General features: G+C 38.2%; 1 protein-coding gene across 4 annotated transcripts in view; it reads left to right on the forward strand.

Annotated features, from left to right (window-relative positions):
• The first annotated feature begins 504 nt into the window (after positions 1-504).
• Positions 505-25445, forward strand: part of WDSUB1 (WD repeat, sterile alpha motif and U-box domain containing 1) — a 76217-nt gene continuing 51276 nt past the window's right edge. The window contains exons 1-5 of one of the 4 annotated variants that reach the window (XM_082657705.1): positions 505-604; positions 2889-3310; positions 5145-5329; positions 9294-9386; positions 14143-14236. In XM_082657705.1, the coding sequence (XP_082513831.1) occupies positions 2913-3310; positions 5145-5329; positions 9294-9386; positions 14143-14236 (770 nt within the window). In that variant the 5' untranslated portion in view covers positions 505-604; positions 2889-2912. Of the gene's footprint in view, positions 652-2888; positions 3311-4654; positions 4739-5144; positions 5330-9293; positions 9387-14142; positions 14237-25445 lie in introns of those variants that run through there. The other 3 variants (XM_082657703.1, XM_082657704.1, XM_082657706.1) reach the window with 3 other exon arrangements.

The following is a 25445-nucleotide window of genomic DNA, read 5'->3' on the forward strand; positions in this document are numbered from 1 at the left end:
GAAACCACGGTGTAAGCTCCACGTGAGCTTAGGAGGCGCTCGGAAACGCTATAAGAAATGCACATCGGGTTCAGGTGATAGCAGTATATCCTTTCCAGCAGCCTGCCCTGGAAAGACAGATTTGGGTAACCTGAGCACAAAGGCGATGGCATGAGTCATGAACCACTGAGGTCAGAGCTGGCCGAAACAGAAAAGACCAATCAGGGAGGTCACAGAATAGACAGAGCAGGATAAAGAAATACAGCAGAAGAAGGAGGCTCAAAAACTTTCAGCTGTAGTAACTGGAGAGTTAAAGGGGGCATAAAATCACATTTCAGGCACTCGCTAGACCTTGAGACCTCAGCTTCAGCAACCAGAAAAAAATTTCAACTAAAGGAAATCCGGACTCATTTTTATCCTAGAGCCAGGTTTTAGTAACCTCTTCATTAGAGAAGCGAAAGGGCGCGCATGCGCCGCGGCGCAGGCCGCCTCCCGGGGGGGCGGGGCTTTCCTTTCGCTTAGGACGTCCGCCGGCGTCGGCTTCGCCCGCCTCACCTGCGCGTTACGTGCCCTGCGCCACTCGCCGGCATCTGAGCAATGATCCCCACCGTCGTGGGTCTTCGAGGTGAAAGGGGCAGTGCCCATGGGCCAGTTTAACAGCGGCGGAGGCAGGTGGGGGACCTTGACTGGGGTCAGCCCGCCGAACTTCCCCGCTCGAGGTGTCTAAATCCTCCGTGTCAGGTTCTAAGCGCGCGACAGGGACCTGCTGAGACCTTGACCAGAGCGATGCACGGTTTTGCGGCCTCGGTCTGGGAGCCGGGCGGCGCATCCCGGCGGGGCGTGAAAGCCCCAGCTGGCTTCCATCCCTCCCCCACAACCCGAGCGCCGGTCCCCGCGCCCCGGAAGGCCCTGCTCCCCGCCGGCCGCGCTCCTGCCGCGGGTCCGCTGGGGCCTGGTTGGCTCTCACAGTTGGGCAAATCCTTGGTCCCCGCGTGGGCGCGGTGGGAGTAGGTCTCGAGCTTTATGTTGGAGGATTCTTGGCACATTTCGGGTTTGCCTTGCATTAGATGGGTATGCGTGTGTTCACACTGGCGAGTTGATTCGGGATATGACCGGAAATTGAGTGTTTGGCTTGAAGGCTGAGGTTTAAGTGGACTACCACACCAGGTAGGGGTAGACTTGAGAGCGCGTTTCAAAACAAAGAGTTCAGCTGATTGCGTCTCTGTCCTTGCGACTCGAGGGCTTCGAACTGCAAAGAGAGCCGAGCGCCACAAGGGTGAGGAAGTTTGTTTGGAAAATTACCCGTGTGCACTTGCACAGTTGGGATTTGGGAGTTCCCTAGAAAGCACCTCCTGATGGCGTTTGTTTCCAGTGCAATACCTTAGGCGGTAATCTACCAGGGTTTTTGGTGGTTGGTTGGTTTTTTAGACTTCATTGAAGTTTGTTTGAAAAAAGAGGCTGAACTTTTGGGATAAGATAAATGTTGGAAAAGGCTCGCTCCATTTATTTGGAAAGATTTCTGTAAATAATACTAGAACAAGGTATTATGAATTTTACAATTCAAAGTTACGCCTGTCCCTTCAGGGCTGATTATTGCCTCGTTCTACACCATTTTTCCACTGTCAGATTTTTTTTCTTTTTCTTTTTTTTTAGTATTAGTAGCTTTATTTTTAGTTATCCAATCATTTTGTATTATATTCACATATAATGTTTAAAGCCTAGAACTGGATTTGGGGGAAAATGTTAATTCAGCAAATATTTATTTGACCACATTAGGTGCCGATACTGTTTTACGTTTTACATGTTGTGGATACAGAAATGAGCGAAACAGACCCGATCTTTGTTGGTTTGTGCTTACCTTCTAGTGAGGGGAGACAAGTAATAAGTATGTCAGAGGGTGGTAATTGCTACACTGAAGATTAAAATAGGGTGATGTGCTAGCCTGTAGAGGGGCTACTTCAGACTGGGAAACTCTCTGAGGAAGGACACTGAAATTGAAATCGAAATGTAAAATTAGATCCCCAAAGCAGGGGATACGCGTAAGAAAACCACTTTGTGAAGATCTTAGGTGTAATCCTTTTGACCAGGGAGGCTGGAAAGAGGGAGGGTGAGGGAAAGTGGAAGGAGTTGAGGTCTGAGAAGTAGGCAAGCAAGAGACAGACCATGTAGGGTTTTGTAAGTCTTGGTGAGGAGTTTGGATTTTATTCTAAATTTGTAAATTTGTTCTTAGGTGCAGACCAGCTAAGTCCATTTTTCGCCACTCTTCCTTTTTGGTTTCCTTGATTTATTACATTGATTCTTCATCTCAAATCTTTTATATCTTTTTATTCTTTGTCGGAAAAGATGACAAACCATGACATGATTGATAGCTTTCAACACTGCCACTTAAATTGTGAATGAAACCTTTTGGTCCTTTTTTATGAGTGAACTATATAATTTTGCATCTTAAAGGCAGAGCAATAGCCTTGGCTCCGTCCTGTGGAAGGAGCAGCAGAGTTTGTTAAGTAGTGAAAAATCTTTTTAAGCTGAGATTAGCTGATGTGGAATGAGGCAGTGTTGAGTAGCAGTTAGTTAAGGGAAAGTCTTCAAAGGTGAAATAAATACCCAAGGTTCTGGATGTTCAGTGTCAAATCAGTTTGAAGTTATTTGACTAGGTTCCTTTTCAGGAGTTATGGAATTTTATTGGTATAGCACTGGTGATTGTGATAGTCATCAGAGGTTATAGTCTTAAAATGTTTTATTTCTCTCCAAATTATTCTAACCCCCGGTATAATATATTGTCTTTTAAAAATGTGAATGTAGGAGCTTTCATCGAGCAAGTTAATTGATTTTGGCTCTTTTATATTGATTTGAGTTGCATTTATTTGATTCCTAGGGTGAAGTAACCTTTATCTGTCTAAAAATTGCAGGATATTTTACTTCAAGTAAAGAACATGGTGAAACTAATTCACACGTTAGCGGATCATGATGATGATGTCAACTGCTGTGCCTTGTCCTCTTCCCTCTTGGCCACTTGCTCCTTGGACAAAACAATTCGCCTGTACTCCCTGAGTGACTTCAGTGAATTGCCACATTCTCCATTGAAGTTTCACACCTATGCTGTCCACTGCTGCTGTTTCTCCGCTTCAGGACATATTTTGGCTTCATGTTCAACAGACGGTACCACTGTCTTATGGGATACTCAAAACGGACAGACTTTGGCAGTGTTGGAACAGCCCAGTGGTAGCCCCGTGAGGGTTTGCCGGTTTTCCCCAGACTCCACTTGTTTGGTATCAGGGGCAGCTGATGGAACTGTTGTTTTGTGGAATGCACAGTCATACAAGTTATATAGGTAGGAATATTTAAACGGCTTTCCGTTTTTAATCCTATTAACAGGTCCACAAAAAAAAGAAGAAAAAAAAAGGCAGAATATTTTGATGACGTTAAGAAGCAGATAATTTTTAGACATCACAAGGAAAAGTATTTTGACCTATCTTCTGAAGGTCATAAAAACATATGATTCTTGAAGTAGATTTGCTTGGCTCTGAGTGTTTTAAATTTCCAGTCTCTCTTTTGTAAAATAAGATTAATCTTGTTAGACTTTCATGGATTTTTTGGGTAAGAGTTCGGCCAAAAAAAACCCCCACAATAGTCTTTTGAATAAAATTTAGTAATTTTAGGCTTTATTTTTGTCACTCGTGGCTCAGGTGTTCTCAATAATAAAGTAATGTAGGTAAATCTCACCTACACAGCTCTTTCCTGACTAGGATTCTTGCTGACCAAGCCCAGAAGAAGGAACCTTGTGATCAGCATGGTGTTGTGTTATCATTTCTTTTTAGAAAAAATCACTTAAAAAACTCCTTTTGGATAAAAATACATCAATTAATTTACACTGGTAATGTTGTGTTGCAACTCACCAACATTAAAACCATGCACTTGTATGTATTTATAGTGTGGTGAAATATATGTAACATCAAACATTTTAACCATTTTAACGTGACATTAAGTACATTAAAAACTGTAAACTTTCAAGTGTTACCAATTAAAATAGCTTAATGTACCTTCCTTTCTCCCTACCCCCCAGCATCACTCAGAGCACAAATGGTAGCTGGTAAACAACTGTTACTCATTTAGATTTGGGTCTTTGGATTGAAGAAAGTGATGTGATTTAAGTGGTGTTAAACAGTAAAGAGAAAGCACAAGAAGAATGAAATGCCTTTAAGTTATTTTGTGTGAATGAAATACAGCTGTCAGCTAACGAATCTTTTTCACTTATTGGGTGATAAATTCTGCCTCCCTAGCATTATTTCTCTAGTGTATGTAATTAATGATATAAAAATGGTACACTGCAGTAGATTTAAGCACTGGCTAGGACACTGCACTAATTGTTGGGTTTTTACCAGTTTTTCCTAATTGAGAAAATAATTAATATTGTTAGGCCAGTGCTTCCTAATCTTCCCTAGATAATTTTAACTTGTTCACAGCATTTTCTTTACATAAAGAATTGGTATTTGAAGATGGGATGAAAGTTCCTGGGTGATTTTGCTGTTTGTTGTTTCTAGGTGATTTTTTATTTATTTTTTGCGGTACGCGGGCCTCTCACTGTTGCAGCCTCTCCCGTTGCGGAGCACTGGCTCCAGACGCGCAGGCCCAGCGGCCGTGGCTCACAGGCCCAGCCACTCCGCGGCACGTGGGATCTTCCCAGACCGGGGCACGAACCCGTGTCCCCTGCATCGGCAGGCGGACTCTCAACCACTGCGCCACCAGGGAAGCCCTCTAGGTGATTTTAATACAAAAGTTGAAAGTACTTTTGACCCCAGTAACATGTTTTTCAATCAAAAAGTTATATCTTTAAAAAAAAAAAAGTGACTGTAGTTGATATTGTTGGTTGTTATTGCTTTTTTTGTTAAGCTTTGTAGATTTTAACATGTTCCTACTGACTTGCCATATGGAAAAGTATGAAGATATTGTCGACTTTGGTTTGGTTAAGATAATGTTTAGATCCTCTTACTTTAGCAAGCACATAAATGATATTTTATTTCTCTAGGCATCTACTGCCTTTTATCTCTAGTTCTGTGATAGCCATTTATCCTCTTTTTAGTATATCAAGCTACTGTTAGAGATTGTAATGTCAAGTAAAAGATTCTCTGAAATGAAAATTCCCTTTTCTTTTGCTTTTATTTCAGATGTGCTAGTGTTAAGGATGGCTCCTTGGTGGCCTGTGCATTTTCTCCTAATGGAAACTTCTTTGTCACTGGCTCCTCGTGTGGAGATTTAACAGTGTGGGATGATAAAATGAGGTGTCTGCATAGTGAAAAAGCACATGATCTTGGAATGACCTGCTGCGATTTTTCTTCACAGCCAGTTTCTGGTTAGTTATTTTACTCTTGTAAGCACTAGTAATTCCCATTTGCAATTTGTATGTGACTTTTCATTCTTTTACTTATTTTCACTTCATCATTAGTAAAACAACAAGCCCTTTTAATTCATTCCTTTCAAGGAATCATCCTTCTCCTTTATCTTTTTTGATCAAAATGAAATCACAAATATTTTTTAGGGAAAATCAGGATCTTTGGGAAAATATGTAGGGGCTGACTCAACTTGGTGCAGCAGATCTGGATTCCTTGAGTCCGGTAATGTAGAGGCCTTAACCCTGTTGGTTTTACTGTGATTTTTGAAACATTGTCTATTGATATTCAAATAGAAATGTGAAGTGTAAAAATTGGAAACAGGTTTCATTTTCCGTTTACTAATTTAATCTTTCGAAACATAAATTTATAAAGCATTTGACAATACAATTAGTTTTCAGAAAAAGAAGAAACAAAAACTCCTGAATATAGACTCTTGGTTTTAAATAAATACAGTGAATTGGGAAGTTGTCTTCTTTTATTTTCATCTTCTGTGTTAGGATGAAGCTCTGCTTTTGGCTGCTCCAGTCTTATTGCCAGACCGGTGCTGGCCCATAGCAATATAATGTGAGCTACGTATGCAAATTTAAAATTTTCTAGTAGTAGGTGAAATTAATTTTAACATATTTTACCCTATATATCTAAAATATTATTTCAATAATTGATAGTAAAATATCAGTAAGATATTTTACTATATTTTGGTGTGAAGTCTTCGAAATCTAGTGTGCGTATTATGTCACATCTCAATTTGTAGTAGTCACACTTCAACTGTTCAGTAGCCATGTGTGGCGAGTTACACCTTATTGGACAGCTCAGGTCCAGTAGCAGGATGGCTTTGGCACTCCCCTATTTCAAAACCATCAATGGCATATTAAAATATGATTAAGGTAAGATAACATACCAAATCCCAAACACAAAGCCTGTAAGAACCTTCATATTCTGTTTCCCTGCCTCATCCCAAATCACACTTGGCTTCATGCATTCTCTTGCCACACTGGCCTTTCATTCCTTGAATGTCTCTTTTAAGATTTTTCCAAGGGTTTTACATGTGGACCCTTCACCTGGTTCACTATTAGTCATCCTTTAGCTTTCAGGTAAAAAAAAAAAAAAATCACTTCAGGTGAGTTACCCCTTCTCTTACCTCCTGCACACAGTCTAAAGTATTTTGATACAGTCTTTATTTGCACGCTTTATTTTTCTTTTAAAATAGGACTTAGTGAAGTATCACAGGCTTTAATTATATAGTTGTTTATATGGATTGTGTTTAATGGTGTTTTTCCTGTTAGATTGTAAGCTCCATAGGGCAGGGCCTGGGTCTGTTTTATTTACAGTGCTTGGAATATAATAGGCCTTGAAATGCAGACTGATGAATAAGATTGATTTGCTGAAATTTCTTGTTTTTGTTTTCTTAGCCTTTTAGTATCATATAGCAGATTAACAGATTTTCTTTTCATGAACCCATTTTTATATTAAACTCCCTACCTAATTTACTTACGATAATTTATTCTTTTAATATATTGTTTTATGCTGTTTTATTCTAAGAAGACCAGCTTGCAACAGACAAGAACCATTTCTTCCATTCTGTGAGACCTTCTCCAAAATCTTACAGGCACTCAGTGAATCTTTAATGAGTTATATAAACATAGGGAGATTTAGGTTTCCTTTTTGATTCTAAGTTACCTGAAAAAAAGATTTTCAATTAAAATACCATTTTTATAGTGATATTAGAGTAAAACTAAGGACATCCTTGTTCTATCTTTAGAGGGGTTGCAGTTCATGGGTCCTGGAAAGTTTCACTAAACAAGGCAGAAAATTTGGTGAGATTCTAAAATAAGTTTAATACTCACATCCCTACCCTGCCTGTAGAGTATATTTTTCAATATACTTCTAATATGTCCCTTCTGTACTTTCTTTAGTTCAATTTCTGTTAAAATAGATATTAACCTTATGTGTAAATTCCCTGAAACAGATCAATATATGCTTTAAAGCATATAAACCAATAAATGATTATTATAGGAATTTGTGGTAACTATGTATTTTCTTAAAAGACAAAGTATGTAATTTTTAACTTGTTATTGTTTAATTTGGTATTTGTTAATATATGTAAATACTTATGACATATTGAATCTTCTGTCTTTGTGACATTTTGCTCAAATAAGGAAAAATAATACCGTTTGTGCTGGAGGATGAATGTTCAATTCTCTCCAGTTTTTAAGTGAAAAGACAGTTTGGATTAGATTATTATTACAATTTAAATATTTTTCCTGAAGAAAAGTTTATTTTTAAATATTATATTTGGATCTCAAGGATAGGCATATTTTAAGCTTTATAATTTTACATTGTCCTAGATGAATTCTTACTACTGAAAGAAACTTCTGAATTAACTTAAGGATCTTATTTAGTCTAGAAACAATAGGAAAAAAAGTTCTCTTAACTGAGTCTAGTACTTAAATATTTTACTCTCAGCCATTTTTGGGTAAACTGTTTTGCCTTAAGAAGATTTAATGATTATTAGGAATTGCTTACATCCATCAAGATCTCTGAGAAAGGATGCTGTTTGGCTGAACCTGTGCTACAAAAACAAAAATGCTGTTGAAATGTGGAAGTCCCATGCTGTTAGAAAAACTTTCAGTGAAAAAGAAATTTTAATTTGTTTTATGTTAATAAAGTATATGTGCTTTCAACAAAACAGAGGGAGTCCATAGGAAGCATTTATTTTACATACCCAGGTGTATAAATTAAATACCATATACTAAATATTTACAAAACAGGAGTGCAATCTTTTTTTTTTTTAATTTATTTAATTTATTTATTTTGGCCGCGTTGGGCCTTTGTTGCTGCACACAAGCTTTCTCTAGTTGCGGTGAGCGGGGGCTACTCTTTGTTGCAGTGCACGGGCTTCTCACTGTGTTAGCTTCTCTTGTTGCTGAGCACGGCCTCTAGGCACGCAGGCTTCAGTAGTTGTGGCATGCAGGCTCAGTAGTTGTGGCTCACGGGCTTAGTTGCTTCGCGGCATGTGGGATTTTCCTGGACCAGGGCTCGAACCCGTGTCCCCTGCATTAGCAGGCGGATTCCTAACCACTGTGCCACCAGGGAAGTCCAGGAGTGCAATCTTAAGATGGGTAGTAGGTTTCTTAATTGTGTCTTACTGCATATGAGTGCTGACATTTCCTTTGACCTGTGATATTAGGTGGAATTCATATAAAATTGAGTTGGTGATACCAATATTTACATTACCCACAATATTTAGGAACTTATCTAGTGGGTAGATAAAGATACACTGAAAGTATCTAAGTAAGCATAACTAGCGGTTTTTTTGTAACACCAAATTTAACTGATTACTTTCCCTGATTTGTGTAATATTTTCCACCAAATCTATTAGACTGAATTGATGTTGTTTTGGATTTACGTAATTCTAGTCTTTGTCTTGATTAAATCAAATGGGGAAACAGTCTCATTCCATGTGAATTAAGACTAAGTTTTTAAGTGAACATATCCTAAAAAAGTTAAGTTGGGAGCAATTAAGCATTTAACACTCATCTCATAACTGACTTTTCTTCCTAATTTTTTCCATCAATGCTAACCTCATAGACTCTAAAATTGGGTTGGAGGGTGCCCTAGGCTTCGTGGCTCAATATTGGCCCTTGCAACATTGAATTATATCCTTAGTGGAAGGGAAATAAAAAGGTATTTTGTTGTCGCAACTTCAGGGGCTAAAGTCATAATCCTTTGAAGTACCTTGCTTAAAAGAAATTCTTTAACCGACATTTCGTTATATGGTATAAATTAATTAATATAATTAATATTGCCTGTGAATGTGGGTTAAATGAATAGAATTAACAGATCTGAGTTAAGAAATTGAAAATTTTTGGTTTAAATGTTTTAACAATTCTTGTGTATTTATTTGTAACAAATTTATATTTTTAGGTGGAGAACAAGGTCTTCAATTCTTTCGACTGGCATCATGTGGTCAGGATTGCCAGATCAAAATTTGGGTTATTTCCTTTACCCATACCTTAGGTATGTATTCAACTAGTAGTTCTCTAAAATGATTTTTTGTGATTCAGGTAAAATTTATATTTTACTTAATCTTTTTCACTAAAGAACTCTGGATATCTAAAAGTGATTATAAAAATATATTTTAAGAACTTTTAGTCAAAGTGATACATATACATGATTTAGAAATTATATGCACGCTACTGATTATGACCTCACCACTACCACTACACACATTCCTGCTCACACATTCCTCCTTTTTCTGTTTTCAATTTTTTTGATGGTTTTCAAAGTTTCTCTAAATCCTGTTTACACCACCACATTTTATTTATTTATTTATTTATTTATTAACATCTTTATTGAGGTATCATTGCTTTACATTGTTGTGTTAGTTGCTGCTGTATAACAAAGTGAATCAGCTATATGTATACATATATCCCCATAACCCCTCCCTCTTGCATCTCCCTCCCACCTTTCCTATCCCACCCCTCTATGTGGTCACAAAACACCGAGCTGATCTCCCTGTGCTATGCGACTGCTTCCCACTAGCTATCTGTTTTACATTTTCTAGTGTATATATGTCAATACCACTCTCTCGCTTCATCTCAGGTTGCCCTCCCCCCTCCCCGTGTCCTCAAGTCCATTTTCTATGTCTGTGTCTTTATTCCTGTCCTGCCCCTAGGTTCTTCAGAACCATTTTTTTGTTTTTTTTAGATTCCATATATATGTGTTAGCATACGGTATTTGTTTTTCTCTTTCTGACTTACTTCACTCTGTATGACAGACTCCAGGTCCATCCACCTCACTACAAATAACTCAATTTCGTTTCTTTATGGGTGAGTAATATTCCATTATATACATGTGCCACATCTTCTTTACCCATTCATCTGTAGATGGACACTTAGGTTGCTTCCATGTCCTGCCTATTGTAAATAGCACTGCAGTGAACATTGTGGTACATGACTCTTTTTGAATTATGGTTTTCTCAGGGTATGTGCCCAGTAGTGGGATTGCTGGGTTGTATGGTAGTTCTATTTTTAGTTTTTTAAGGAACCTCCCTACTGTTCTCCATAGTGGCTGTATCAATTTACATTCCCTCCAGCAGTGCAAGAGGGTTCCCTTTTCTCCACACCCTCTTTAGCATTTATTGTTTGTAGATTTTTTGATGATGGCCATTCTGACCGGTGTGAGGTGATACCTCATTGTAGTTTTGATTTGCATTTCTCCAGTGATTAGTGATGTTGAGCATCCTTTCATGTATTTGTTGGCAATCTGTATATCTTCTTGGGAGAAATGTACCACCACATTTTAAATTTGTTCATTGTAGTTACTGTTTTTTGAGCATGTGTGGGTCTTTCCCCCATGCATTGTACTATTCTTTCAGGTGACTCGTCAGTCAGTCAGGAAACTTATGTCTTTCATTTTTGGTATACAGTATTCATTTATTCTAATTCTTCTCTACTTCTCTTTTTATAACTCCCATTAGTTGAGTGTTGGACCTCCTGACTTGATTCCCTGTGTCTATTTTTCCCCCACATTTATCTCTTTATCATTTTTTCTATCTTAGGAAAAAATTCCTTAGCTCTATCTTTTAACCTTTTTTGAATTTTTTAATCCCATCAATAATATTTTCAATTTCCAAATGCTTATCTTTTTTGTTTCTTTTTCCTACTGTCCTCCATTTAATGCAAGATCCTCTCTAAACTCTCAGGATACCGATTAGAGGCTTTTTGTTTTGGCTTTAAGTTCCCTTCTGTTTCCTAATGAACTTTGTTTGGGCCCTTTTTTGTTTACCCTGATCTTTCTCTTTCATATGATGACCTTCTTCAAATGCCTGATGATCCTTAGTATTCCATTTACTTTCAAGAATTAAAGAACAAGAAGAAGTTTAAAAGCTCTGGGCACATGGTGGTTGTTTGTATTTGCTGGCTTCTCTTTAGGATAAGAAGGTGGACTGTTGGCCCTTATTGCGGAAGGGTTGGAGATTTAGAGAATGTGGGTGTCTGTGTTGCCCTGGAGCTGCCCTCGAGCTCCCCAGGCAGTCATTGTTTTCCTTCATCCTGGGGAGAAGCATCTAGCTTTCATGCAGCATACTATGGGTGGGGTCAGGGAGGGATGGGAGGTAGATATTGTTTTATAAACAGACTTAAAGTTAATTCTTCTGTTTTCAGGTCTGTATCTCTGACTTTCTTTTTCCTTGGCTTTTAATAGTTGTCTTTTGGGGTTTTCTGTTAATAGTCCTAAGTCTTTTGGGGTTTTCTAGGGAAGACTAGCTTACTTCTTTGCTGTAGCCCCCTCATTTTACACCCCAAGCTGTTCTCTATATATAATCTCGTCAATTAATTTGCATCTGCTTTTCCAAAATTGGTTTCAGTTTCTCATTTCCTGATGCCCCCCTTCCCCTTCTCTTCATTGATGTGAATTTATATCTTTATTAATTCCTTCATTATCATTTTAATGGGAACTCTGAAATTATATGGTCAGTTGGCCATCTTGCTTCAGATGCCCAAAAATATTCTTATTTTATTATTTGTTACCTAATAAGCTTTAGCTAAATCATGAGTTATATTTCATTGTTTATAAAATTATTGCCAGAGATAAACAAAGCTGAACACTAGTTAAAGCGGTAAGGAAGGATTTTAATATACTATTGCAATAGATTTTAATCAGTAATATACTATTGCAAGTGTCCAGCATGAACTGAGCTTAACTTCAGTTTATGCAGAGGTGACTGTGTATTTTAAAGGGAGAATGAGGGAATAAAGCAGGGGTAAATGGGGGCTCCGTAGCATCCAGGAAGTGAAAAAATTACAAAAAGCAAGAAGTGAGGAATTTGTCCATGTGAAACGCATGTGAGTTTGTAACTGGCACTTATGGAAGCTAGGCTCCTCCCCTCTCACAGAGCCGGGGAGACAGGAGCTCTATCTCCAGGTGTTGGCTGGAATAAACGTAAATTCTTTTGGCAGCCCTGAGTTTTCCCAGGCAGGCACTTTATAAGGGGGGTAGGGTCATCCTAGGGATGCAACCTTGAACTCTTAGAAACTGTGTTAAAGTCTTTGTAGGCCAAGGTCAAGGCCTAGTCCAAGAGGCATCTCAGAAGAGCCTGGGTAGAGTTCGGTCAGGGAGAGAATCTTTGTCATTATGCTAGTGTATAGAGAAGGGTCTGCTATTACAAAGTAATAAATACATTTTTTTTTGAGGAAATTTAGTTACTTTATTGTCTGTTAGGTTACATTCAGTAATTTTTTAATGTATTCCGTGACATGCTGGTAAAGATAAGAGTTCTATTACTTCTCTGGTCTATCCTACCTCTTCCTTCTGTTTTCAAGGTGAAATTCTTATAAGAAACCATAAATATAGTCATGTATGTGGATGTTCTAAATACAACATATCTTTAATAATTCGAAAGCAAAACTTTTCATACGTTGTCTGGAAAATGTGTTTTTACACTGGCTCTTTAAAAAACATATATAACAGTATATAAACATGTGCAGTTAAAGCCTTTCAATAAAGCGTTTAGCATTATTTGCACCTTTTGGCGGACCTCTCACTGCTGTGGCCTCTCCCGCTGCGGAGCACAGGCTCCGGACGCGCAGGCTCAGTGGCCATGGCTCACGGGTCCAGCCGCTCCGCGGCATGTGGGATCTTCCCGGACCGGGGCACGAAACCGTGTCCCCTGCATCGGCAGGCGGACTCTCAACCACTGCGCCACCAGGGAAGCCCCTGCACCTAATTTTAATGCTTATTTGTAGAGAGGAATAGATAGACAAATGGATCTTATACTTGAGAATGTAATAGATTCTTAGGATCCTGTTGCAGGTTTATTAAATCTTCATTTAGTTTGCATCTTAACATTTTTGCTTTGTTTGATTGATTGTGCCTACTTATTGATCTGTATATGCCTAAGTATTGATCAGTGCCTTGAATGCCTATATCTGCTGTCCCATGTAAAAACATATTTTTTCTATTTTGGATAGAAATAAAATACTTAATAATAAAGGGAAATATATATTTTTTATTTGTTGAAACTTTTACCTGCTCTAATGACCTTTTTGTTTAGTTAAATGCTTTATATCTTAAGAGCCATTAACACTTCGAAAAAGTTCTTATTAGGTGCGAGAAAATTACAGATTTCACTTATTTCCTTGTCTTGCCAGGCCAACTTCTTAGTGATTGTTTTTATATGTTGTCACTAAAATACATTGAATTCCCTCAGCTTACCTTTAAAAGAGTTACGATATTCCTTTTCAGTAATTATAGAAAGCATAAAAAGAATTTTAGTGTTACCATACTTGTAGGAGTTTTATAGGATATATTGGAATTATAAGATGTTACATTACTATTATTTTTAATTTATGGAATCAGAAAATATTTTCTTAATATCAGATATTTAAAACTACAGGTATTTGATTCTTTTAGGCGTTTGGGCAGTTGGTATGTGGTGTGTGTGTATTTTTTAAGATAACAAGATTGAAGTATAGTTTAAAATTTCAATTAGTTGAAAATTTTATATATTTAATAGTTTAGAATTTTTTAATTTAAAAATAATTTGATGATTATAACCCCCCATCTAGCCTTTGCTAACCCCACCATTTTCTTTACCCATTGCTGAACTTTTGAAACCACTTACTCACTTGAGTTGCATGACAATTTTTTTTTCATTTTTGTGTCTTTTAGGCACTCAAAGATTTTATTGAACAAATAAATGAAATAGTTTTTACTTAAAAATAAATTCTAAGCACAGTCAGCTTGCTAATTTTTCTCACCTTGTTGTTTGCAGGTTTTGAATTAAAATATAAAAGTATACTGAGTGGGCACTGTGCTCCTGTTCTGACTTGTGCTTTTTCTCACGATGGGCAGATGTTAGTTTCAGGGTAAGTTACTTAGTTTAATTTCCTTAAACCATTTTGGTATGAAATAGAGTAGACTTACAGAAAAGTACATAAAACATAAGAGAATAGGTTGATAAATCATTGTGATGCAAACTTGTAACCGCTGCTCAGGTCAGGAAATAGACCATTGCTGGTTTTCCTCTAGAAGTCCTCCCCTTCCAAGTGCCCCTTTCTGGTGACAGTACCTCAGGTCATATGCAACATTGCTTTTTCCTTTTAAATTGATTTAAAAGAAATCATACATTATGAATTATTTTGTGTCTGGCTTCCTTTACTCAACATTACGTTTGTTTTCCTAGTGGTTGAACACATCTGATGTATATAATATGTGATAGGAATCCAGTTTCATTTCTTTCCACATGGATGTCCAGTTGTCTCAGTACTGTAAGGTGAAAAGATAATCTCTTCTTCACCATTTTCATATGCCACCTTGTCAGAAATCACTGATCATATATGTGTGGGTCTTCTCAGCCTGTTACTCTGTTCTGTTTTTCTGTTTATCCTTGCTCTGATATCTTTCTGAGCCTTTATAACTTGGCTGTTCCTGGCTTTTGACACTTCCATGTAAATTTTAGAGTTAGCTTGTCAGATTGTCTCCAGTTCCTCCCTCTACCCACACAAACCTGTTTAGATTTTGACTGGGATTGTATTGAGTCTGATAAATTTGGGGAGAATTGACATCTTTATGATGTTGAGTCTCCAACCCATGAATATGGTGTATGTTTCCATTTATTTGTCTTTTGATTTCTCTCAATATAATGTCTCTCAATAGAATACAGTTTATTTGTCATCCTTGTGGAGGTCCTCCTCATCTTTTATTAGGTTTATTCTAGGCACTTAATTATTTTGTTGCTATTATAAAAGATGTGGCTAATATAGGGAAATATATATGGAAAGACTGGATTTATCTGTTAAGATTCTAATTTTGGATTTTTTACGTATAAAATCATATCATATGTTAATTATGGCTTTTGTCTCTTCCTTTCTAATCCTTATACCTTTGGTATCTCCTGTGCCTTACTGAACTGGCTAACTGGCTACCAGGATAATGGAAATAGTGAAAATAGCCAACCTTGTCTGACCTAACTGCAAAGGGAACGCTTTCATTTTTAAGTGTGATCACTGTAGATTTTGGGAGATAAGCTTTATTAACTCTTCTGTTCCTTCTATATAGTTTGTAAGAATTTTTTTCATGAATAGGTGTTATAGTTTATCAAATGATTTTTCATGCATCTTTTGAAATGAGCATATGCTTTTTCTTTTTTATTCTATAACTGTCATAAATTATACTGATTTTTATAAATCTGCTTTACACATGTTAACTGATCTTTTGTTGGAATAAATACAACTTAGGCCATATTATTTTTGTGTATTGCTACAGAGAAGTCAGTTTTATTATGACTGTTGCTTTTTTTGGATATAATTTATATTTTTTTCACTGGCTTCTCACACATTTTGAGTTTTCTGCACATTTACTTTGATGTATCTAGTATTGGGTTTCTTATTATTTGGTTTGCTTGGAATTTACTGAACTTCTTAAAGATGTAGAATGAAATTTCATCAGTTTGGGGGGAAATTCTCATTTATTATCTCTTCCAATATTGCCTCTGTCCTTTTCTTTCTCTAATTCGGGGATTCCAATTAAATGCACATAATACCTTCTTACTGTAAACTTTATGACTTATTCTCTCTTTTGTATTTTATTTTGAAATTTTGAATTTTATTTATTTTCTTATACAGCAGGTTCTTATTATCTATTTTATACATATTAGTGTATACATGTCAATCCCAATCTCCCAATTCATCCCACCACCACCCGCCCTCTACCACTTTCCCCCCTTGGTGTTCATACGTTTGTTGTCTACATCTGTGTCTCAATTTCTGCCCTGCAAACCAGTTCATCTGTACCATTTTTCTAGGTTCCACATATATGCGTTAATATACTATATTTGTTTTTCTCTTTCTGACTTACTTCACCCTGTATGACTGTCTCCAGAGCCATCCACATCTCTACAAATAACCCAGTTTCATTCCTTTTTATGGCCGAGTAATATTCCATTGTATATATGTACTACCTTTTCTTTAATTTGTCTGTTGATGGGCATTTAAGTTGCTTCCATGACCTGGCTATTGTAAATAGTGCTGCAGTGAACATTGGGGTGCATGTGTCTTTTTGAATTATGGTTTTCTCTGGGTATATGCCCAGTAGTGGGATTGCTGGGTCATATAGTAGTTCTATTTTTAGTTTTTTAAGGAACCTCCGTACTCTTCTCCGCAGTGGCTGTTATCAATTTACATTCCCACCAACAGTGCAAGAGGGTTCCCTTTTCTCCACACCCTCTTAAGCATTTGGTGTTCGTAGATTTTCTGATGATGCCCATTCTAACTGGTGTGAGGTGATAACCTCATTGTAGTTTTGATTTACATTTCTCTAATAATTAGTGATTCTTTTTGTTTTTTAATTGGAGTATAATTGCTTTACAATATTCTGTTAGTTTCTGCTATACAGTGAAGTGAGTCAGCTATATGTATACATATATCTCTTCCCTCTTGGACCTCCCCCTCCCCACCCCCTATCCCATCTACCTAGGTCATCACAAAGCACCAAGCTGAGCTCCCTGTGCTATACAGCAGGTTCCCACTAGCTATCTGTTTAACACCTGGTAGTGTATTTATGTCAAACCTAATCTCCCAGTTCATCCAACCCTCCTGTTCCCCCTCTGCGTCCACATGTCCGTTTCTGTACCTACATCTCTGTTGCTGCCCTACAAGTAGGTTCATCTGTACCATTTTTCTAGATTCCACATATATGCGTTAATATACGATATTTGTTTTTCTCTTTCTGGCTTACTTCACTCTGTATGACAGTCTCTAGATCCATCCACATCTCTACAAATGACCAATTTCGTTCCTTTGTATGGCTGAATAATATTCCATTGTATACATGTACCACATCTTCTTTACCCATTCATCTGTCTTTGGACATTTAGGTTGTTTTTGTGTCCTGGCTGTTGTAAATAGTGCTGCAGTGAACTTTGGGGTACATGTGTCCTTTTGAATTATGGTTTTCTCAGGGTATATGCCCAGTAGTGGGATTGCTGGGTCATATGGTAGTTCTGTTTTTAGTTTTTTAAGGAACCTCCATACTGTTTTCCACAGTGGCTGTATCAATTTACATTCCCCTGCAACAGTGCAAGAGGGTTCCCTTTTCTCCACACCCTCTTTAGCATTTCTTGTTTGTAGACTTTTTGATGATGGCCATTCTGACTGGTGTAAGGTGATACCTCATTGTAGTTTTGATTTGCATTTCTCTAATAATTAGTGATGTTGAGCAGCTTTTCATGTGCTTCTTGGCCATCTGTATGTCTTCTTTGGAGAAATGTCTATTTAGGTCTTCTGCCCATTTTTGGATTGGGTTGTTTGTTTTTTTTTGATATTGAGCTGCATGAGCTGTTCATATATTTTGCAGATTAATCCTTTGTCCATTGATTAATTTACAAATATTTTCTCCCATTCTGAGGGTTGTCTTTTCATCTCGTTTGTCGTTTCCTTTGCTTTGCAGAGGCTTTTAAGTTTCATTAGGTCCCATTCATTTATTTTTGTTTTTATTTCCATTACTCTAGGAGGTGGGTCAAAAAAGATCTTGCTGTGATTTATGTCAAAGAGTGTTCTTCCTATGTTTTCCTCTAAGAGTTTTATAGTGTCCGGTCTTACATTTAGGTCTCGAATCCATTTTGAGTTTATTTTTGTGAATGGTGTTAGGGATTGTTCTAATTTCATTCTTTTACATGTAGCTGTCCAGTTTTACCAGCACCACTTGTTGAAGAGACTGTCTTTTCTCCGTTATTTTTCCTTGCCTCCTTTGTCATAGATTAGTTGACCATATGTGCATGGGTTTATCTCTGGGCTTTCTATCCTGTTCCATTGATCTATATTTCTGTTTTTGTGCCAGTACCATAGTCTTCATTACTGTAACTTTGTAGTATAGTCTGAAGTCAGGGAGTCTGATTCCTCCAGCTCCGTTTTTTTTCCTCAAGACTGCTTTGGCTATTCGGGGTCTTTTGTGTCTCCATACAAATTTTAAGATTTTTTGTTCTAGTTCTGTAAAAAAATGCCATTGGTAATTTGATAGGGATTGCGTTGCATCTGTAGATTGCTTTGTGTAGTATAGTCATTTTCACAATATTGGTTCTTCCAATCCAAGAACATGGTATATCTCTCCATTTGTTGGTAACACCTTTAATTTCTTTCATCGGTGGCTTACAGTTCTCTGCATACAGTTCTTTTGTCTCCCTTGGTCGGTTTATTCCTAGGTATTTTATTCTTTTTGTTGCAGTGGTAAATGGGAGTGTTTCCTTAATTTCTCTTTCAAATTTTTCATCATTAGTGTATAGGAATGCAAGAGATTTCTGTGCATTAATTTTGTATCCTGCAACTTTACCAAATTCATTGATTAGCTCTAGTAGTTTTCTGGTGGCATCTTTAGGACTCTATATGTAGTATCATGTCATCTGCAATCAGTGACAGTTTTACTTCTTCTTTTCCAATTTGTATTCCTTTTATTTCTTTTTCTTCTCTGATCTCTGTGGCTAGGACTTCCAAAACTATGTTGAATAATAGTGGTGAGAGTGGATATCCTTGTCTTGTTCCTGATCTTAGAGGAAATGCTTTCAGTTTTTCACCATTGAGAATGATGTTTGCTGTGGGTTTGTCATATATGGCTTTTATTATATTGAAGTAAGTTCCCTCTATGCCCACTTTCTGGAGAGTTTTTATCATAAATGGGTATTGAATTTTGTCAAAAGCTTTTTCTGCATCTATGGAGATGATCATATGGTTTTTATTCTTCAATTTGTTAATATGGTGTATCACATTGATTGATTTGCTTATATTGAGGAATCCTTGCATTCCTGGGATAAACCCCACTTGATCATGGTGTATGATCCTTTTAATGTGCTGTTGGATTCTGTTTGCTAGTATTTTGTTGAAGATTTTTGCATCTATATTCATCAGTGATACTGGTCTGTAATTTTCTGTTTTTGTAGTATTTTTGTCTGGTTTTGGTATCAGGGTGATGGTGGCCTCTCATTCTCATGGTAGAATGAGTTTGGGAGTGTTCCTCCCTCTGCTATATTTTGGAGGAGTTTGAGAAGGATATGTGTTAGCTCTTCTCTAAATGTTTGATAGAATTCACCTGTGAAGCCATCTACTACTGGGCTTTTGTTTGTTGGAAGATTTTTAATCACAGTTTCAATTTCAGTGCTTGTGATGGGTCTGTTTATATTTTCAGTTTCTTCCTGGCTCAGTCTGGGAAGGTTGTGCTTTCCTAAGAATTTGTCCATTTCTTCCAGGTTGTCCATTTCATTGTCGCATAGTTGCTTGTAGTAATCTATTAATCTATCATGATCCTTGGTATTTCTGCAGTGTCAGTTGTTACTTCCCCTTTTTCATTTCTAATTCTGTTGATTTGAGTCCTCTCCCTTTTTTTCTTGATGCGTCTGGCTAATGGTTTATCAATTTTGTTTATCTTCTCAAAGAACCAGCTTCTAGTTTTATTGATCTTTGCTAGTGTTTCCTTCATTTCTTTCTGATCTGATCTTTGTGATTTCTTTCCTTCTGCTAAATTTTGGGGTTTTTTTGTTCTTCTTTCTCTAATTGCTTTAGGTGTAAGGTTAGGGTGTTTATTTGAGATGTTTCTTATTTCTTGATGTAGGATTGTATTGCTATAAACTTCCCTGTTAGAACTGCCCTTGCTGCATCCCATAGGTTTTGGGTTGTCGTGTTTTCATTGTCATTTGTTGCTAGGTATTTTTTGATTTCCTCTTTGATTTCTTTAGTGACTTCTTGGTTATTTAGTAGTGTATTGTTTAGCCTCCATATGTTTGTAATTTTTACAGCTTTTCCCCTGTAGTTGCTATCTAGTCTCATAGAGTTGTGGTAGGAAAAGATACTTTATACAATTTCAATTTCTTAAATTTACCAAGGCTTGATTTGTGACCCAAGATATGATCTGTCCTGAGAATGTTCCATGAGCACTTGAGAAGAAAGTGTATTGTGTTGTTTTTGGATGGAATGTCCTGTAAATATCAATTATGTCCATCTTGTTTAATGTGTCATTTAAAGCTTGTGTGTCCTTATTTATTTTCATTTTGGTTGATCTGTCCACTGTTGAAAGTGGGGTGTTAAAGTCCCCTACTATGATTGTGTTACTGTCGATTTCCCCTTTTATGGCTGTTAGCATTTGCCTTATGTATTGAGGTGTTCCTCTGTTGGGTGCATAAATTTTTACAATTATTATATCTTCTTCTTGCATTGATCTCTTGATCATCATGTAGTGTCCTTCTTTGTCTCTTGCAGTAGTCTTTCTTTTAAAGTCTGTTTTGTCTGATATGGGAATTGCTACTCCAGCTTTCTTTTAATTTCCATTTCTATTTTCATGGACTATCTTTTCCATCCCCTCACTTTCAGTCTCTGTGTGTCCCTAGGTCTGAAGTGGGTCACTTGTAGACAGCATATGTACAGGTCTTGTTTTTGTATCCGTTCAACCAGTCTGTGTCTTTTGGTTGGAGCATTTAATCCATTTACATTTAAGGTAATTATCAGTATGTATGTTCTTATTACCATTTTCTTAATTGTTTTGGGTTTGTTATTGTAGGTCTTTTCCTTCTCTTGTGTTTCCTGCCTAGAGAAGTTCCTTTAGCATTTGTTGTAAAGCTGGTTTGTAGTGCTCAATTCTCATAGCTTTTGCTTGTCTGTAAAGGTTTTAATTTCCCCATCAAGTATGAATGAGATCCTTGCTGGGCAATCTTGGTTGAAGGTTTTTCCGTTTCATCACTAAATATGTCCTGCCGCTCTGTTTTGGCTTGCAGAGTGTCTGCTGAAATATCAGCTGTTAACCTTATGGGGAGTCCCTTTTATGTTATTTGTTGCTTTTCCCTTGCTGCTTTTAATATTTTTTCTTTGTATTTAATTTTTGATAGTTTGATTAATATGTGTCTCGGTGTGTTTCTCCTTGGGTTTATTCTGTATGGGACTCTCTGTGCTTCCTGGACTTGATCGACTACTTCCTTTCCCATGTTAGGAAAGTTTTCAAGTATAATGTCTTCAGATATTTTCTCAGACCTTTCTTATTGTCTTCTTCTTCTGGGACCCCTGTAATTCGAATGTTGGTGCGTTTAATGTTGTCCCAGAGGTCTCTCAGACTGTCCTCAGTTCTTTTCATTCCTTTTTCTTTATTCTGCTCCCTGGCAGTTATTTCCACCATTTTATCTTCCAGCTCACTTATTCGTTCTTCTGCCTCAGTTATTCTGTTATTGATTCCTTCTAGAGTATGTTTAATTTCAGTAATTGTGTTGCTCATCACTGTTTGTTTGCTCTTTAGTTCTTCTAGATCCTGTTAAATGTTTCTTGTATTTTCTCCATTCTGTTTCTGAGATTTTCGATCATCTTTACTGTCATTACTCCTAATTCTTTTTCAGGTAGGTTCCCTATTTTGTCTTCATTTATTTGGTGGTGTAGGTTTTTACCTTGCTCCTTTGTCTGTAACATATTTTTTTCTAGTTTCTTTTTTTTTTTTTTTGATGGATGGTGCTATATTCCTGTCTTACTGGTTGTTTGGCCTGAGACGTCCAGCATTGGAGGTTGCAGACAGTTGGATAGAGCTGGGTCTTGGTGCTGAGCTGAGGACTTCTGGGAGGCCTCACTCTGATTGATATTCCCTGGGGTCTGAGGTTCTCTGTTAGTCCATCAGTTTGGACTCGGAACTCCCAGCACAGGAGCTTGGGCCTGACCTCCGGCCTGGGAACCAAAATCCCACAAGCTTCATGGCATGGTTAAAAAAAAAAAAAAGTGGGGGGAAGAAAGAAAAAAAGAAGAAAGGAGCAGTAAAATATCAAAGAATAATAAAATAAAATTAGAAAGATGAAAAATGTATTAGGAAAATTAAAACTATAATTGAAACAACTGCAGCAAGGTAAAATAAAACCACAAAAGAAAACAGTGTGTGTGGGAGAACAAGCCAAAAGGAGAGAGCAATAACAAAGTGTAAAGAATAAAGTAGAATTAGAAAAATAAAAGGTTTATTAGGAAAAATAAAAACGTAGAAGAGTCAACAACAGTGAATCCACAAGGTAAAACAGAACTCCAATCTAAAAAAGGCGAAAAGAAAGAAAAAACCTTGACTGTGGGGGTGGAGTTTTGGCAGTGGTGGAACTTAGGCAGGGGTGGGGTTTAGGGTGGGGTGAGACCTAGGCAGGTGGGGGTGTGACGTTTGAGCCTGGGGCGGGGCCTGGGGGGGACGGGGTAGGGGGGGACATTCAAGTGTGGGGTGGGGCCTCTACTTAGGCCCTGCCCGGAATGGGAGAGGCATCAAGACCTGAGGGGGCCCTCTGGAGTGTGGAGTTCTGGAGTTTGCAGGTAGGGCCCTGAGTGAGGCTGTGTGGGTGGGGTGTAGGCCCAGCTCATTGGAGGGGGTCTCCGAGTGTAGAGGTGGGGCCCTGGGTGGGGGTGTAGGGGCGGGGCTTGGGCTCTGCACAGCAGGAGGGAGGCTCCGAGGGCAGAGGATTAGGCCTGGGAGCCCAACAGGCTTCCCCGTGCCTGAGTGGACAGGGAAAGCACTGGCCCCTTTCCCTTCTGTTCCTTTACGCCCTGCCGTACCATCTCCCCCAGTGTCTCCCCCGTTGCTGCTGGACCCCTAACCGTGGGTGGGTCCTGCTGGGTGTAGGAACTCCTCCCCTCCCCCAGCTGCCCCTCAGGGGTCCCGGAGGTCCGGCCTTTACTTTTGCTCCCCCTTCCCTCCCTCCCATTCCCTCAAGACCCGTGCAGCTGGAGGGAGCCTAGGTGGGCAGAGGATCAGGCCCTGGATCTCAACAGGTTCCTGGGGGTCCGAGTGGGCAGGGGAAACCTGGCCACGCCCCCTTTTGATTCTCTGCCCTCCCAGTGGTTCCCCAAGTTCCCTCTTCAGGCGTGGGATCCCTTCCCCTCCCCCAGCCGCCCCTCAGCAGCGCCAGTCCTGTCCCACATCCACTTCTCCCCCTTCACTCCCCCCACGCCCCACGTCCTACCTGGTAGTTGGCTGTTCCTCCCGTCCCCTTAGGTGTCCGTGGCCCCCCACCGGTGCCTGGTAGGTGCCCTAGTTGTGAGGAGATGGGAATTCCGTGTCCTCCTAGTACGCCATCTTGACTCCACCCCCCTCATTGCTTTTTAGTCTTAGGATTCTTTGACACTCTTAAAAGTTATTGAGGACTCCAAAGAGCTTTTGCTTATAAGGGTTCCATATATTGCTATTTATAGGAAATAAAACTAAGAAGACTAAAATATTTTAAGTTTGTTTAAACAATAATAAACTCGTATATTAACATAACATTTTTCTTTAGGAGAAATAAAACCAGAAATAGTGAGAAACGTGGCATTGTTTTACATTTATGAAAATCTCTTCAGTACCTGGGTTAGCAGAAGATACACAGATTCTCATATCTGCTTCACACACTTCATTAGCTCTCAGGGCTATGATGGCATCACACGTCATACAGCAAAATGTGTAGGAACCTTTTCTCTACATCTTTCTCCACATCTCTCCTCTAATAAGTTTCCTCTAGCCCCTTAGCCGAATTTGTGTTTTGTTTCACCCTTACTTCTCTTGATCCAACCAGATAAAGTTAACATTATATGAATTAGCTGCTATTCAAACAGGAAGAGTCAATCTTTGTAATTCAAATAGAGGTTGCCTTTTTCCATAAATTCTCAGTTCTAGTAGTTATGATTCTTTGGAAACCAGTTTAAGAATGGCTATCATTGTTAGAGTTTTAAGAGTTCAAAAATAACACCTTTTTTTCTTCTTCTTGAGTTGAAAACCAGTAAGAGAAATACTGGACAGATAACTACTAGATAGCAGGACTGTAGATCTGCAGCTGACTTGTTCACCCGCTCTTGGGTGGCATGGACCACTGCAGACTTCCCCTGAAAGGGCAGATCAGAAAAAAGAAAATCCAGAAGGGGCTGAACCACATGGCCCAGCATCTTCCCCAGACTTTCCAGTCATCTGTCATTCCTTTCCTGCTAAGCAAGAGAGGGAGAAAAGAGGCCAGGGATCTTATTCCAGAAAGAACTGGAAGTAATTGTCCCCCCTCTTCTCAACAAGATGCTTGTTTATGTTTTATCTTTTATAAATGTGGACAACAGAGTTTTACTGTCATGAATTAGTAATGGCTCAACAGCCACCCTCTCTCACTCAGTAATGACTAGCATAAGAAGGCTTAAGGTCACCTTTCCAAAACTCAGATCATCATTTATTTCCCCGTACTCTCTACAACATTGTTAACAGAACTATTGAACAAGTCAGTTCTTTAGACAGAGTCCATGTTGCAGTTTGGTTATCATGAGGGTTATTAGATATTACACGGCTTGAAAAAATAGATGTCTTGTGAAAACTCTAGTGAAATTTGAATAGTCATGCGATCTGTTTTGTAAGTTTTTAGGATAAAACTGTCAGGGTGTGTGCCCATTATGAATCAAGTTTAATTATAATACATTCATGGGGGATGATGTTCTAGGAAGTGTAAAATCCAGAAACACAGGTTACTGAGTTTTAATCCCAGCCCTGCCATGCACTAGCTATGCAACCTCAAACAAGTTCTAGTTCCATATCTTCTCTCGGCTTCATTTTTCTGAATTATAAAATGGGGAAAGTCAGAACACTTTCCTCATAAGAGTGTTATGAAGCTTAAATAAGAAAATGCAGGCAAAGCATTTATTAGGTTTGGGGCACAATAATTGCTCAGTATAGGTTCATTAAATATTATGTATATTACAAGAATATTATTTTTATGTATTATTCTTGTAATCCAGAACATTAGGCAATTATATAACATATAACATATTATTTTACTCCCTCATTTTCTGATTTCTGCTTTTTCTGGGTTAAGTTTTTAGCCATTTATCTATACTGAGGGGCATTATAAAACAGCTGTTTGAAACTTACCATCTTCATTCAGGAAGAGTTGTTGGGGACTATGTTTCATAGAATCACCTCTGTAAAGACTTTGGGGAAAATAGTTCCTACAGGTCTCAGTCTAAAGGATTGATGTCCCTTTCCCATACATTGGGTTTGTGTTTCTATCTTAAATTGTATGACAGAGCGTGTTTCCTTTTTTAAATTGCTATTGAAGAAGCTCGGCAACAAACCTGCAGCCCT

The sequence above is a fragment of the Grampus griseus genome, assembly GCF_964374135.1.
Source record: "Grampus griseus genome assembly, chromosome: 7".
Lineage (NCBI taxonomy): Eukaryota > Metazoa > Chordata > Mammalia > Artiodactyla > Delphinidae > Grampus > Grampus griseus.